General features: G+C 41.7%; 1 protein-coding gene across 2 annotated transcripts in view; it reads right to left on the bottom strand.

Moving 5' to 3' along the window:
• LPIN2 (lipin 2) overlaps positions 1–15,469 on the bottom strand; it is a 60,604-nt gene that overhangs the window by 34,134 nt on the left and 11,001 nt on the right. For both annotated transcript variants that reach the window (XM_004702885.2, XM_045296129.1), the window contains exon 2: positions 1,096–1,296. In XM_004702885.2, coding sequence (XP_004702942.1) covers positions 1,096–1,287 — 192 coding nt within the window. In that variant the 5' untranslated portion in view covers positions 1,288–1,296. The remainder of the gene's footprint in view (positions 1–1,095; positions 1,297–15,469) is intronic.

Raw genomic sequence — 15,469 nt, 5'->3', positions numbered from 1 at the left:
TAAAATGGAGAGAAATGTCTATGTAAGGAATAAGGTCAGCTGTGTGAAACCACAAAAACTGAAGAGGGATGTTTTCAACGCATGCCTGTGGTTCCTCTTACACGTCAAATTCACAAACTTATTGTGTCTACGCCTCCTTTTCAGAAAAACAAAAACTCCGCGCCCCACTGTCCCACCGTCAATTGAAAATGTTTGTACTACACAGTCCTCATTCAGGATGATAAAAGGCTTCTGCAGCACCCCACACTGGTCCAACACCTCCCAAGGCAAGATACCACGCACTTTGGGAAAATACTAACTTGTACTTTGTGATCTCTGCTGGAGGTTTTGAGGGCTATCTCTCATTATCCTTCCAAATCTGGCAAAACCTCGCTCTGATATTTAGGCAGATACTGCAACGTAGCAATATTAAGGAAAATACTTCTATGAGCCTTCAATTTTTAAAACTATTAGTTCAGTTTTTGAACTTGCCCCGTAGTCTAAAGGGAAGAGTACACAAACTACGGAGACAGGAACCCGCGCATGCCCTTTCTGAATGCATCTTCCCCCAAACAAATGGATGCCAACCTGCCTATGGCCTATGGGCACGCATTTTAGACTCAGATTTGAGGACAAACCCTGGTCCCAGTAAAAAACATAGAATGACTTAAGACTTTACAGCTTTGGAAAAACAACGAGTAAATAGGATTTTAATTAATTAAATGTATTTTAATGTCATCTATTCCATTCACAATCAGCATGGAGAGGTTACCCTGAATCATTTACAATACTATATAAGGTAAAGAGACTTTTTAAATTCACCAAACTTCCCTCAAGAGTTGGCTGTTCTGTTTGGCTCTCCAGGTGCAACTTACAATAAGATTATTAAAACAATTCTCAGTCTCTACCCCTGGGGAGACTTCCTATAGCAGGGCTTGTGAATGTAGAAGGACTTTTGAAGCAAACACATAATGGCTGACTTCTCATACCGCCCTTGTTAACATCAAACAGGTTTCATAACCAGAAAGAAAAAGCCCTTGAGCACACACTGGCTTTTTACCAAGTGCAGACACTGTCTAACCTTCCCGCATCCCGAGGAGGCTGTGAGCCACTCACCACTTTCTCCTTGGATCGCAGGACCCCCAGCTTCCCGAAGCGAACATGGAAAGGGGAGCACTGATAGGTGCCATCCTGCTGCCGGACCACGATCACATCGATGCACCCGGACAGGGTGGCCTGGTTAATGCCCTTGTAGAGTTCCTTCACAGTGACAATCACCTGCCCAGCCAATTGTCCCACATAATTCATGGTTTGAGACTACAAAGACAAGGAGGAAAAGAGAAGGTGTTAATGTGCCGTTTGTGGATCTACAGACGACAACAGAGAAGTAACAGTAGTGACTGAAAATACACGGCACAGTTGTATTTCATAACACTATCAACCTGGCTCCTGTGGAGTCCATTCGTCTCAGAATACCACTAGTTTTACCCATTTCACACATGGCCAAGCCCAGACTGCCTCTCTTTGTATCTTGAGAGCATCAACAAACCCAGAGTGACACCTCTGCCCTCGTGTGGAAGACGACCTCAGCCTGGGCTATCTCATCCTTTGGCCACAGCGGCCAGAGCAGGGAAAATGAAAACCAACTCTAGTAGAAACTCGACATTCATCTTCCAACAGAAGTAACGCAAGACACGAGAACTAGGTTCTCTGCAGAACTCTCAGTCAAGATACTGTGATCCAGATACGTGCGAGGTTGTCTGGGTCTAATACATCCGTAATGTTATTTCTATGGAAACGCTTTCAAAGCTTCAACATAACCCACTGAAATAAACACTTGAGTGCCACGAGTTCAAGGCCCAGGGAAGGGTTTTCATTTTGTTCCCAGTTCTCAATTCATTATATTCCAATTCCATTAAATCACAATCACTAAGGATCCAAAAAGGTTCCTCCAGAAAGCTTCAAAGAATCAAGGGAGCCCATCTACCAGGCTAAAGGGATCATGGCTCCTCTGAGGAAATGCTTCCTGTTCTCTGTGAACCCTGACCTTTTGTTATTATCCGCTGACAGGACTGGGGAACCAGCATGTAGGTTTTAAAGGCTGTGGAGAAGTCTCCTTGACCCACCCACACCATGGTCAGCATTGGGTCCACTGGGTGCTTGATCTTCTGTAAAGTGGTTGCTGGTGTTGGCATTCGTGAAGGGAAAAGGTTAGTGCTAAGGACAGAAGTTAGAAACACATTACCTAAGAGACTCCAATAAAATGATTTAAAAAAAAAACACACACACACTACCACCTATGTGGCTGAAGCCACACCTGCCTTTCCTCCAGCCCTCCCTCCTGAACACCCATGACCCTGTCCTCTCTATCAGTGTCAGTTCCAGAGTGAGACAGAAACGAAACTATACAGATGTAATCTTCTCTGGAGATTCATCCAGGTTCATTCCCGACAATCCCTGGACAACACAATTTGTGTGTTCAACTACTATCGAAAGGTTGGAGGTTCAAGACGACCCAGAGGCATCGTGGGACCAATGACTGGCAATTTGCTCCCATAGAGAATTGCTGCTGTTGTGGTGCCCTCAAGGGCATCCCAGTAGTTTCCTAGACGGGGATCTCCACAGGAGAACGGTCAGGTTTTTCTCCCATGAGATGGCTAGTGGGTTTGAATCATGAGGAACAGCCCAGCGCTTCAAGCAAGCTCTGCAGAGTAGTTCTGGTCTGCAGTACAGGAGGCCGCGGGGGGTGGAATGGATTTGAGGGCAGTGGGCTTGACTTGGGTTTTGTTTTCCTAAGAATGCCAGTAGTTGAACCATTCACTCACGGGGAGGGATGACTGCATTGTTTTTAGTTTTCAGGCTATTAAAGCTGCTAGAGAAACATTCAAGTATAGATTTTGGAGCAAAAATAAGCTTTCATTTCACTGGGATACAATGCCCACAAGTGAGATGGCTGGGTTGCAAGGGACTTGCAGGTCTGGCTTCATAAGGCACTGTCAGATTATTTTCCAGAGTGCTGTTGCATTTTAAGGTTTGCCTGCACCCTCATCAGATTTTTATGGTATCGTTATTTTTTATTTTACTTATTCCAATACTTCACTGTATTTCAATTTGCATTTCTCTAACAGCTAATGATGTGGAACATCTTTTTTTGTGTTGATTTGCCATTTGAATATCTCATGAAGTTTTACTTAATAAAAAAAGTACTGCAATTTAGAGAAAAAGACGAGCATCCTTTGTTTCATATTTCTGGGGTCACATGTATTTTTATCTTGTTTGAATGCCACCACCTCAATAAAAACACCCAAAACAGAAGTTAAATAAAATTCAGTCCTGTGTAGATAATTACTTTCACACTCTTTATTAGGCTGCAAAAAGTCTGTAGAAAAATGGAATAGAAATATAACGGGATGTTTCCATAAACTGCTTTTTTTTGGTATTTCTTGCAACCTCGGATAGTATCAGAATTTTCATATTTTTTAAGTATTATATATTCATGTCACTGTAATTGCACTAAGAAAATAGCACCCAAGTCACCAATCTTTGTATTATTACTTGTCTGAGGCCTTTCCTTAAGAGAAACTGAGCATTAATTTTACGCAATTGCATTTAGCCATAAACACCAGCCTTATGAACATAAATGTGTAATAAGCTTACACCAACCAACTACAGCCCACAATGCATAATTAACGTGGAGCTTTGGTGGATTGATGGTTAAAACATTCAGCTACTAACTGAAGTCGGCCATTCAAATCCACCAGGTACTCCAAGGGAAAGAGATGTGGCAACCGGTTTGTGTCAACAGTTAGTCATGGAAACTCCATGAGGCAGTTCTACTCTGGCAGAACTGGTCGCTGTGAGTCGGAATTGACTTGATGGTCGTGAATCTGCTTACTATTTATATTCAAGACTTCAGGTGCCATGGTTAAGGCATGTGCTGTTATACAAGAACTCATGTGTAAATGCCAGCTGCTAAGCAGAGAGGAAGGAATGGCTTTCTTTGAACAGATATAAAGGACAACCTGGTGCCTTAAAGGTGCACTCTAGTTGCTGCTGTCAGGCAGATGCTGACTCACAGAGAGCTACCGGACGGAGAACTGTCCCACAGGGTTTCTTAGGCTGTAATCTTGGAGAGTAGATGGCCGAGGCATTTCTCCCGTCAAGCAGGTGCTAAGTTCTGAGTACTTAACTCGTACACCATCAGGGCTCACTACACTTGTTCCAGGCTCTGGTAATGATGAGCAGCACCTCTGCTAGGAGGGTGGCCCTGAGGCTAGAGCAAGCCTAGACAGAGGAAGGGGTTCTCATGCCTGTGCCTTGGAGGGAAGCGTGGATCATCCATTGCAAGACACTTAAAACAGCGTCCTCTCTAAGCAGAACAAAAAGCTTTTGAAATAAAAGAAAGATTTCAAAATAGAGGGATAATATGCATTGCAAACTATGCATATTTTCTAGGTAATGAAAAAAGGTGAGCGCAAGGGGAAAATGAAATTGAGAGGCAAGCAACAGGGGGCAGAAAAAAGAGATGAAGGTTGAATGACAGTGTCTTTACAGAATAATCCGGAAAGCAGACTCAGAAATATGCCCCGACCAAGGGAAAAGCGGCACTGCTGTCTTTCCATAGAGTAACGCCCTTCTCTTGAGGTGTACAAACATTCCAGGCACTGCTGTTTCTATACTGAAATATAACTTAGATCTGGAAAGATTAAGTATCTTTTAACCTCACATGCTATACTGTTTTTCAGTTATGGGATACTGCCGGTTGTCAGACGGCCACTATTTCACCAAGAAGCCGACAGTAGTTTCAGACAGCTCTGGACACTATCCCCAGTGGTCACATGGGACTCTAGCACACTCTTCTTACAAGTGATGCTACCGCTACTGCACACACAGATGAACTACTGTGCATCTACAGTGAGGACTCATCATGTTCTGGGCTGATCATTCTCATTCCTTAAAGTGACTTTGGTTTATTTCACTTCTATGATAAACTCGAGAGTTTTCTGTCTTTCTTTAAATGAGCCATCTAAAACCAAACACAATGGCCTGCGTGTGAACTGACTGATGACACTACAGTGATGTTTTTGTCTATTCCTGCCCCACCAGTTGGATCAAATAGAATTTTGTAGAGAAAGACGGGTGGGTCCTTATTGTTCACCAACCTAAACATTGAACGGGAGACAAAGTAACTAAATTATGAGAGACCAAACAGTCCCTCACACATATAATTCAAAAGGCCAAATAGCTCTTCATACATGAAATCTAAGTGTCCACATTCAGGGTTTTCCTATTAATGTAGACAAGGGCATAGAGTAGCATATGGAAAAAATAGGCAGCTTGTAAGATCCAATTATTTAGCAAAGAAAGTCTTAGCATCCTTCCTTGACCTTGGAAGAAACTAAATCATCATGAGACATCGTAGGGATTTAAACATGGAATGCATCAATATGTGGATCCCCAAACAGATCCTCTGGCTACAAAAACTGCCCATACTTATTTTAAGATTATGTGTTTAATTAAAAACAAAAACACTTCTGAAAATGAAGAGCAAGAGAGATAAGGAGCATTATAACTGCAATATTAATACTGCTATTCAATCATGATAGTTACTTAAAACGTTATTGTCAATACAAAACCAGATACATACTAGATCACTCAACAATCATCAATCAACATTTGTTTCCTAAGTGATAAAAGCTTACCTTCATTCAGCTAAAGAATATGGGTGGTACAGTGGCCTAAGAGAAGGGCCGCTAGTCAGGGTGCAAGACCAAACACAACTTTCCTCTAGTTCGGTATTCTCAATCTTCCTCATGCCGCAACCCTTTAATACCGTTCCTCATGGTGTGGTGACCCCCAACCATAAAATTAGTTTCGTTGCTACTTCATAACGTAATTTTGCTGTTATAAATTGGGTGACCCCTGTAAAAGGACTGTTCGACCCTCAAAGGGGTCATGACACACAGGTTAAGAACCTCTACTCTAGCATATTTTCTTCCTGTTACATATGTGTATGATGTGGCCTGCATCTGAGATTATATGTCTATTGGAGAGTATATTACCTCTCTCTGGTTCCAGTCTCCTTGGGAGAGGTGAACCCTTACATGCCTTGTCTGATGATTCATTAATTTACCCTTCAATTACACAATCACCCTTTAGGACCTATGCGGTTGTGGAGGCTGGTCCCCCACAGGGCTGCCTTTATTTTTCCAGGCCTCACCAGTTTTCCATCTTGGACAGGGTAGCCTTACCACTTCCCTATTGTCTCTTTAGTAAAAAAATAAGACTTAAGTTTCCCTTCTCTGGCAGGTTTCTGATTTAGGCAACTTCTGGCCTTTGCAGGTTTCACTATAGGAGTTAGTGTAATTCACTGTTACACAATGACTACTAACACACACACCATCCAGAGTACCCACCTGTCCTAGGGGTCCTGGGCTTTCCATCTATGATCTCGGGTGATCTTACACCCTTCCATGATTTTGGTATTGACAGTATTAGTAATTTAAGAGGAAGCAGGATCAGAAGTGCCCAAGGTCACCCCACTAGTCATGGGAAAGCAGTCTTCAGACTGTCTGACTCTGGATCCCATGGCCTTAATGGTAACTGAGCCACAGTGAGGCTCGAAGGGAAGGTGAAAAAGGCCTTGCTCAAATGCCAGCTGCTTTCACAATGTCAACAGTTTTACTTCATACCACTTGGGCATGTAGGCATGAGTCACAGGGGGGACCAAAATGCCATGCCCACCCACCAAGTCTCTTGACATCTACAGGAGGCAACACTTTGTGCTCCTTGTCATGTCAGACCAGCTGCTCCTTGTTGGAAAGTGGACTCTCTGAGAATGCTGTATGGGGCTGGAGGGTTCAGGGAGATAGCAGTTGTATTTACCAAAGACACTGCTCTTCTATTCAATCTTCTGATCCCTCGTGTGAGGAATGTGCTAAGAGGGACCAGGGACTTCTAGATACTTCAGGAAATAAACATGAGGGTGTTGTTACCTAGTTATACATTCCAGCATCCTCTACGCCTGGACTATGCCCCTTAAAATGCCCATGATTATACCTGGCACCTGAACACAGTATTTCTGAAGAATGTTCCTAAACATACTTTGTTTGATCTTCAAGAAGAGAATGTAGGTTATGCAAGGTAGGCGTTTACTTCATTTAACATTCGAAACTGAGACAAGTGGCATTTCTTTCCCATTGCAATTACTGGAGCCCAGCTCTTCAACTTTCCTCGTGGTTTATGCTCTAGGGTTGCCATAGACAGTTTATATCCACAGGGCAAAGTTAAGGGGAGGTCAACATACAAACATGAATATACAAATAGGGTCCTGGGCCTGTCCTTTCAATCTCCATACCAAACCAAACTCACTGCCAGTCGTTTCCGACTGTGGGTTTCTGAGGCTGTAAATCTTTACAGGAGCAGAGGCTCATAGGCCCACGGAGGCGTAGGTGGTAGATTTGAACACTCATCCTGGCCGTAGCAGTCCAATGCTCTCCCAACAGCACCACCAGGGCTCCGGAGTTCCTGTAGCTTTACTACTCATTTGTCTTTTACTAATATTCATGTGTTTTTGGTTGAAGTTGGCAAAATAAATTAGGTCCCCATTTGAATTTCTGTACAGTTTTTGCTCAGTGACATTGCATTTTGTTGTTTTTCATTTCCAGCTCATTTCCCTGTCCCCTTATTTTCTTACCTTTGCTTTGGAGTAATGGTTGACCATTTGGTCTCATACGAGATGATTTTAAAAATTAGTTTTAAGAGCACTGTATTCACGGTCAATGTCCTTCATGTGTTACTCTGCTATCTTGTTAAGAATGGACCCAGGGGGTGTCCGTGAGTATACTGTACCATATACACTCGAGTATAAGCCAACTCGAATATCAGCTGAGGCACTTAATTTCACCACAGAAACTGCATTAAAAATGTGAAAAAGTCAGCTTATACACGAGTATATACACGGTACTTTCAATTTTGTTTTGTTTGCAAATCACACAGCCCCTTCCCAGTGCACAAGTTTCTTATATGTGCCATCTGTGTTGTATGCACATGTACATTTTTTACACAGGCATGTATGTAGAAAATAGAGCTTGAAGTTTAAAGAGTATCTCAGGGCAAGTCTCATGGAGTTTTCTGGTATGTTTGTTCAGCAAATCTCAATCTTTTAAGAATCAGTTCTTCCCCAAGTTTTACTCTCATTCCACTGGCCCGGCTCAGAATGGTCAGTAGTTATAGCCAGGCACCATCTAGTTCCTCTGGTCTCGGGGTAGATGAGACTATAGCTTATACAGGGGATTTACCTAGCAGATTAGTTTCTTCTCTGAGACTCCTGTTTTCTTCTTTCTCTTTTTCTCCTGACAAATAAGAGAAATCTCGTAAGTTTTTAAGACTCCAGATGCTACTCTCCTCACTAGGATACAAAATATAAACTGTGAACCAACTGAGTTGTTCCATGGGATTAAAGTCCTAAGCCCTAAAACTCAGAAAACGAATGTGTATGGTTTTGTCTGTGAGGCACATCTTTGTTTTCTACACAAATGAACACATATATCTGTTCACACATCTTTACCAACATGTATATTCAATTACTTCTATCTGTGCACACGTGTGTATGTGTGTGTATATATATATACATATACACACACACACACATATATACATATATACACTTATCCATACTTGTATGTCTATATATACGCTTATGGAGGCATATACTTGTTTTGGGGGGGTTGTTGTTGCCCAATAAATAATATAATCAGATTATGATGTTTGGGCTGTACATTCTTGGGCTCTAATCCAGGTCTCCTATTTAAAAACTAGAAATATAGTCTTAAGAAGTTGTTCCCCCTGGAAAAACAGGGAATCCAGGGCGGATGATCCCTTCAGGACCAGTGGTGACGATACTGGGAGGGTAGAGGGAGAGTGGGTTGGAAAGAGGGAACCGATTACAAAGATCTACATGTGACCTCCTCCCTGGGGAGGGTGAAGGGAGACATCGGACAGGGCAAGATATGACAAAATAAAAATTTATAAATGATTAAGTGCTCATGAGGGAGGGGGGAGCAGGGAGGGAGGAAAAAATGAGGACCTGATACCTGGGGCTTAAGTGGAGAGCAAATGTTTTGAGAATGATGAGGGAAATGAATGTACAAATGAGCTTTACACAATTGATGTATGTATGGATTGTGATCAGAGCTGTATGAGCCCCTAATAAAACAATTTTAAAAAAGAGAGAAAAATTGTTATTTTTTAATTCCATGTTTCAACTGACTTTTTGAAACCCATTCATATATAGGTACATGGATATAGCTGCAATAAAATCCAGAACCAAACAAACAAACAAAAAAAGAATTTGTTCCCCATAATCTGAAGGACATTCAGGTCTCTGAAGTACCTTGCTTCTTCTACTGGAAGAACATTCTCCTTCCAAGTTTGCAGAGAAGGCAAAGTTGTTATGGGGGTGGGTGGAGGTATGTCTATTCCTTTGATGTCTACTTCAAATTAGACATGAATTTTAGTTCTTATAATGAGCAAACTGCTGACGTGATCAGTCTGTGAGAGCTGAGTTCTAGACTGGCAGCAGAACTATCACAGATTCACTCACAAAAATTCTGTCCCGGGAAGATTGCTTTCCCAGGGGCCTCTTCCCTAATTACAACCAATACTATTTTTTTTCCCAACCAATACTGTTCAATGTTAACCTTTGGGACACACGAGAGAGGAAATCTTCATGTCTTTTTTGGAATCGATACTGTTACTTAGGAGCTTGAACAGACACACAATGTGATGGCTATATTAGAAGGCAGTAACAGGTCTAAGCAGTTCATAATAATTGTCTCTCAGAGGAGCCCCCAGACAGGTGTGAGCCCCAATAGCCACATCTGTAAGATGGTACCCAGCCCCTTGAGCCAGCTGCTAGGTCTGAACTGGGTCGAACCAAGAGACCAGAGACAGTTGGACCAAGAGACCAGAAACAGTTGAAGCCAATTAAAACCCACCAGCAGTTTGACTCCAGAGCACACAGAGCAACCCTGACTCTGCCTGCTACAGTTCTCTGAAACGGGGATCAATGTAAGTTTATTTGCTTGAGCAGAACTGGCTTCTGATGTTTGCAACCAAGGACGTACACAGGCTCTGACTTAGTGAAGCCACCAGGATGAGTACTTTTGCATCAATAAAAGCTTAAATCCAAGATCAACTGAGCAAACCAGTAAGGGGAGGAAGGACTATGTGCTAAATTGTGGCCTTTTTGATGTTTTTTTTTTAAATCTGAATGAGATAAAAGTGGTAAGTGAAGAAGGAATATATAATACAGGGAATAAAAAAATGTTTACAGCAGATGGGGAGCACCACCCCAAAGTTCTAAAGGCAATGCTCATATTCTGAAACCAATGTTTTTCCAGATGTTGGTGAAGACTTCTCAAACACAGGCAAACAAAAACTCAAGTTAATGTGACAATTTAACAATGACACTGTATCAGGATGGGTAAATCTAAAAATATCTTGTGAGAACAAATGACATCGGTGCAGATTTTTCTGCAGAATTCTGAGCAGACCAGCAGTGACTTGTGGTGGAAGAGAGATTGCTGGTCTGTCACAGGAAGTCAGTGTGAGGAAGTCACTGAGACAGGGGAAAGGGTTGAGCGTGACAATGATCAGAGCATGACCAAAGATCATTATAGAAAGCTGAGTGAAAAATAACCAGCCTATCCATTTCATATTAGTATATTTACATGAGAAGACCCAACGTAATAATTCTACAGTACACAGCCTTTCAGGAAGATGCCGACAACAGTAATTTCATCTTATCGCTCAGTAATGCACCAGAATATTCATTTTCTTTAGCAATAGAGTATAGAGAACAACAACAAAATGTTCAATTTGACACTTATCTTTAGATCTCACTACGCACTAACAAAATGTGTTGAGTAGGCACTAAAATAACACACTAGGAAAAATAGGCTCAACCTCCCCCCAATTCCATCACACCCCCCCATCACTTAGGTGACCAGACTTGTTTTGAACTCTTGCAGCTCTACAAAAATCAAAGTACTATCTTCCTACAGCTCTCCTCACTTCCCAAAATGAAGAATGCCTTGCTAATAATTACGCTTTCTGATAATTCAGTTCCTATCTTTTCCTTCAAGGCTAAAATATGTCCCGTCTTGACCTACCTGTATAAGAATGACCTATATGTGACAGCGCACATTACAGGTGTGGTAGTTATATAATCAATCATTTGTCAATTTGAGGATTAAGAGGGAAGGGGTGGAGTCTAGCCTGTCAGTCAGGGGATAGCCAACGAGGCCTCAGTGTTGCCATGGCTTTCTCCTGATGATTCTGGGAACTCCTGTATTTCCTCCTTGGAGGCAGAAGACACTCTCTATTCACTCCCTTGGAGACTCTACCCTGAGAAGCCACATGGACCTACCCTGAGGCAGCCCTGGGAGCTGGAGTAGCCAAAGTGGAGACCCCTGCCAGCACTGAGATACTTTCAAAGCCACTGGATCCACAAGCCTGTGATCTTGCACTTGGCGTCATTGATGTGTTTTGTGACTCTGACGAGGATTCAGTGGTTAATTATTGGGCTGCTAACTGCAAGGTTGGTAGTTTGAAGTCACCAGTTGCTCCTCAGGAGAAAGGTGGGGCTTTCTGCTCCCCTAAAGAGTTAGTCTCAGCAATCACAGGGGTACTTCCTCCATCCAAATGGTTGCCAAGAGTCAGAATCGACTCAGTGGCAGAGTTTGGTTTTGGTTTTAATGAACTGAATCCCCAGTGCACATAGACTAGCATCATTAACAGCCCAAATATCAGATGAAAAGCATTGTAAATGGATTTCAGCAGCTGAACCTAGGCTGGAATCTAACACCATGTAATTTGATCTCCCTCTGGCTCTTTTTAAGTGTGAAAGCCTGGGAACCACAGAAGCCGTTCTACCCTATCTTACAGGTGGTTCTGAAACAATAGAGACTCGATGGCACTGTTGTTTTGTTTTTGTGGTTTTATTTATTTATTTATTAGGCAAGATATTAAGTCAACCTTTGTGTAATGATTTTATATACCAACATTTAGAAACTTTTAGGTTGAGGGGTAAAAGACAATGTCAAGGAGTCTGGGAAGAAAAAGAATGTTTGGAAATTGATTGTGGTAGCAACTGTAATAACATAAAATGCTTTTTCAGAGAAGGGAAAAAGTACAATTCGCTTAACATAATTGAACTATGGAATAATATGTTGAGAAGAAAAATAACCTTTTAAGTCAATGTTTAACAATGATACTGCCACTTATGTAATGTAAAGATTTCAAATAATTGTAGCTTGAACTGCTCAACATACAATTTTATTTTGTTCTTTTTAAAAATGTAAGGTATATACCACCTTCCATATGGCGTCCTGGAGGTTCAGTGGTTACATGCTCAGCTGTTAACCCTAAAGGTTGGTAGTATGAGCCTACCAGCCCCACCACCCATCCCACAGAATAAAGAGGTCAGTCTATGTCCATAAATATATACTGTTCAATGTGTTCAGTTTTACGTGAGATTTACTTAAAATGGAGATTCATGTATGTTGGTGAACATTAAAACTCTGTGTTTATCCAGGGCTGTAACGTTTAAACTGTACATATCCTTGATATGCCACATGCACCAACTGATCCTCTCAAATACTATTCTACAGACCTTATCACACTCAATCCTCACAACAGGGCAAGAAAAACGTTTCATGTTCTGTGTACATCAGTTTGGCCTGGGGGAAGCTTTCGCTAAATAGGGTGCAGCCCAGTCTCGGTGTTTGTCTAAGGCTGAGGCTCTTTTCACTGTCTCCTGGAACTTTAAATTCCTAAAAGGCAACTGCTAAGTTTATGTAATATGCACAGCTAACGTGTAGTTTGGAATTCATTCACATGTCATCACACATGGAAAATGTTACGTCTTTCATTACGAGCCGTCTAAATGGCCTGATTGTGATCATAAACGCCTCAGGGACATGTTTTCATACTAAATCTTCTTACGTAAAAGAACGCATTTGCTGGTGATCAATCATAAACATGAGCAATTCTCTAATATGGGGAATCTGACCAATTATCTACTTTCACATTAGAAAAGCACCTAGCAAAACATGCTCATATGAAAACCAGGCAGTGCACTTTCAGTGACTACTACCACTCTACTCTCCACACTGGCAGCAGCACGCAATTTCCTTTGGAGCATTACAACTCTGTTGGAAGTTCTTTCTATGTACACACTGACCTGACATCATGACTCTTCTAAAGGTAGTAGAAATTACAGTCAAGAGACTGAGAGCTACGAAAGAAGGAAAGACATGCTAGAGTTCACTGTCTCCCCACCTTTCCCTATTTGCCAAGAAAGAAGTGCAGTATCACAGATGAATCACAGGTGTATCACTGACAACTGACTGTATGAGGGTGTTTGCTCACGTCTGTGCTCCCATCAGATTTTCATTAAGGGGAAGCAGCTCTCCTTTTGTTTCTTTCCCCCAATGGTTTTAGTGACTCCCAACCCAGGGGCCTGCAGTACTAAGCCATGAGTGAGACACAAGCAGGTGGCCCTGGGTGTGCTCAACTCCTTCTTCCCAACACCGCACCACACACGCACACACTTTAAGTCCCTACCATTTCAGCTGCCAAATTTGTCTGAACTGTGTTAATTCCCTGGATGAAGGTCTGAAACAGTACCATATGGTATCTGGTTATATTCAAATAGCAATCGGTCAGATGGACTACAATAAAGATTTACAAGGATAGTGTACCTATTTTAACTAATGTACCAGCTACTGTCTAACCAACAGGTGCAGACCGTAGTTCCCAATACAAGCATCCCCAACAACCCAAGTCTGAAGGGTTTATTATCTAGAAGTCTTAGATGAAGTCTCTGCTTTAGGAAGAAAGTTACACTTCAGAAAAGGAATGCAGACTGCCTTATCAAAACGGTAATTCAAAGATTAAAACAAATTTGGTCTGAGCGAAACTCTGTTGCTTTCTGACATTTGTTTGGCTAATGTGTTTTATAAAATGTTTGACAGCATCCCTAGCCCTCCAAGCCAACACCCGCCCTTCCAAGTGCGCTCAGTTCCTTTGAGAAAGCTTCCTAAAGGTACGCCATAGAACAGAACCACTCTCCACTCCACCACAAAAACACACACAAACAGACCGCTTATTCTTCTAGGAGGCGGAGCTCCCTCAAGTACAAGGACTAGGAGTGACACAAAAACCCCTTTCAAGATAGCTATGAAATAATGACTAACCCACATATGGAAAATGATGGTGAATCACCACAGGAAAGACAGTTCATTAACAGAGCACTTAATTAAGCTACAGAACCTTTGGACCCACATTATGCGTGAAGACTTACATCCCAAAGCCACCATTCATTCCCACATCTGACTAACCATCACTTTTATGAATATACTTAAAATACAATTTCTTACAGGTAAGGCTAAAATAAGCCATGTGATGTTGAGAAATGGAATTGGAGGTCTCAGTATAAACTCATGAGTTCTTATATATATATACATGCACATCTGAGGGGTTACCACTCCAACCCAGATTTTTCCCCCCCAAAGCTAAGTACCTAAATTTATTTATTTATTTTTTTACAAAACAACCTTATCACCTTCAAAGTACTCTTCATTATACTTAATATATGTCAAATCTGGGATTCCATTTCTGAAAACATTTTTCAAACTCGTCTGTTTTGATGACCGACAGCACCTCTCTTGGTTTTCTCTTCACCTCTTCTACTTTGTTAAATTGCTGTCCTTTCATGTCCCTCTGCAATCACAGAATCAAAAAGTCATTGCACTGAGCAAGGTCAAGTGCATGGGTGTAAGAGAGCCATGCTGGGTTTGTTTGTTGTTTGTTTGGTTTTTTTTGCCAAAACCTGGTGCATTAAGATGGCTGCATGAGCAGGTACATTGTTGTGATGGAAAAACCAGTCCCCTGTCTGCCACAATCAGGCCTTTTTTATTGCACACTGTTACACTATCTTTTCAGAACCTCTAAATAGAAAGCTTGATTAACAGTCTGACCTGGTGGAATAAACTCCAATGCACTATCCCCCTCACATCAAAAAAGCAACTGATTATTTTCTTGATCTGTGCATGAATTGTCAACATTTTCATCCATTCAGGAAGTTGATGGATCTCCAGAACGAGGTGTCATCTACCAGCATTTTACCTTTTTTGAAACGAGAAAACCACTCGGACACTTGACAATAGCACTGTACTTACAAGCTGTGTTCAACATCACAAGAGTTTCTGTGGTAGTTTTCCTGAGCAGAAACAAAATTGCACAGCCACACGCTATTCTCTTAAGTCGACCATCACAAAAAGTGAGGTTTGAGTGAAACTGCTTTTAAGAAAAAAATTCACTGTGACCAGAGAGAATGGCTGCCACTGAGTTATTCAATGCTTACCTGGTGGGGAAAAAATGCTACAAAAGTTCAGCCCAGCAGAGTTTTTCATATTTGGGGGGG

This window comes from Echinops telfairi, unplaced genomic scaffold (assembly GCF_000313985.2).
Source record: "Echinops telfairi isolate 266 unplaced genomic scaffold, ASM31398v2 ScPeMD7_7400;HRSCAF=8409, whole genome shotgun sequence".
Taxonomy (NCBI): domain Eukaryota; kingdom Metazoa; phylum Chordata; class Mammalia; order Afrosoricida; family Tenrecidae; genus Echinops; species Echinops telfairi.
The sequence above is the reverse complement of the archived record's forward strand: the minus strand, read 5'-3'. Positions and strand labels throughout refer to the sequence as shown.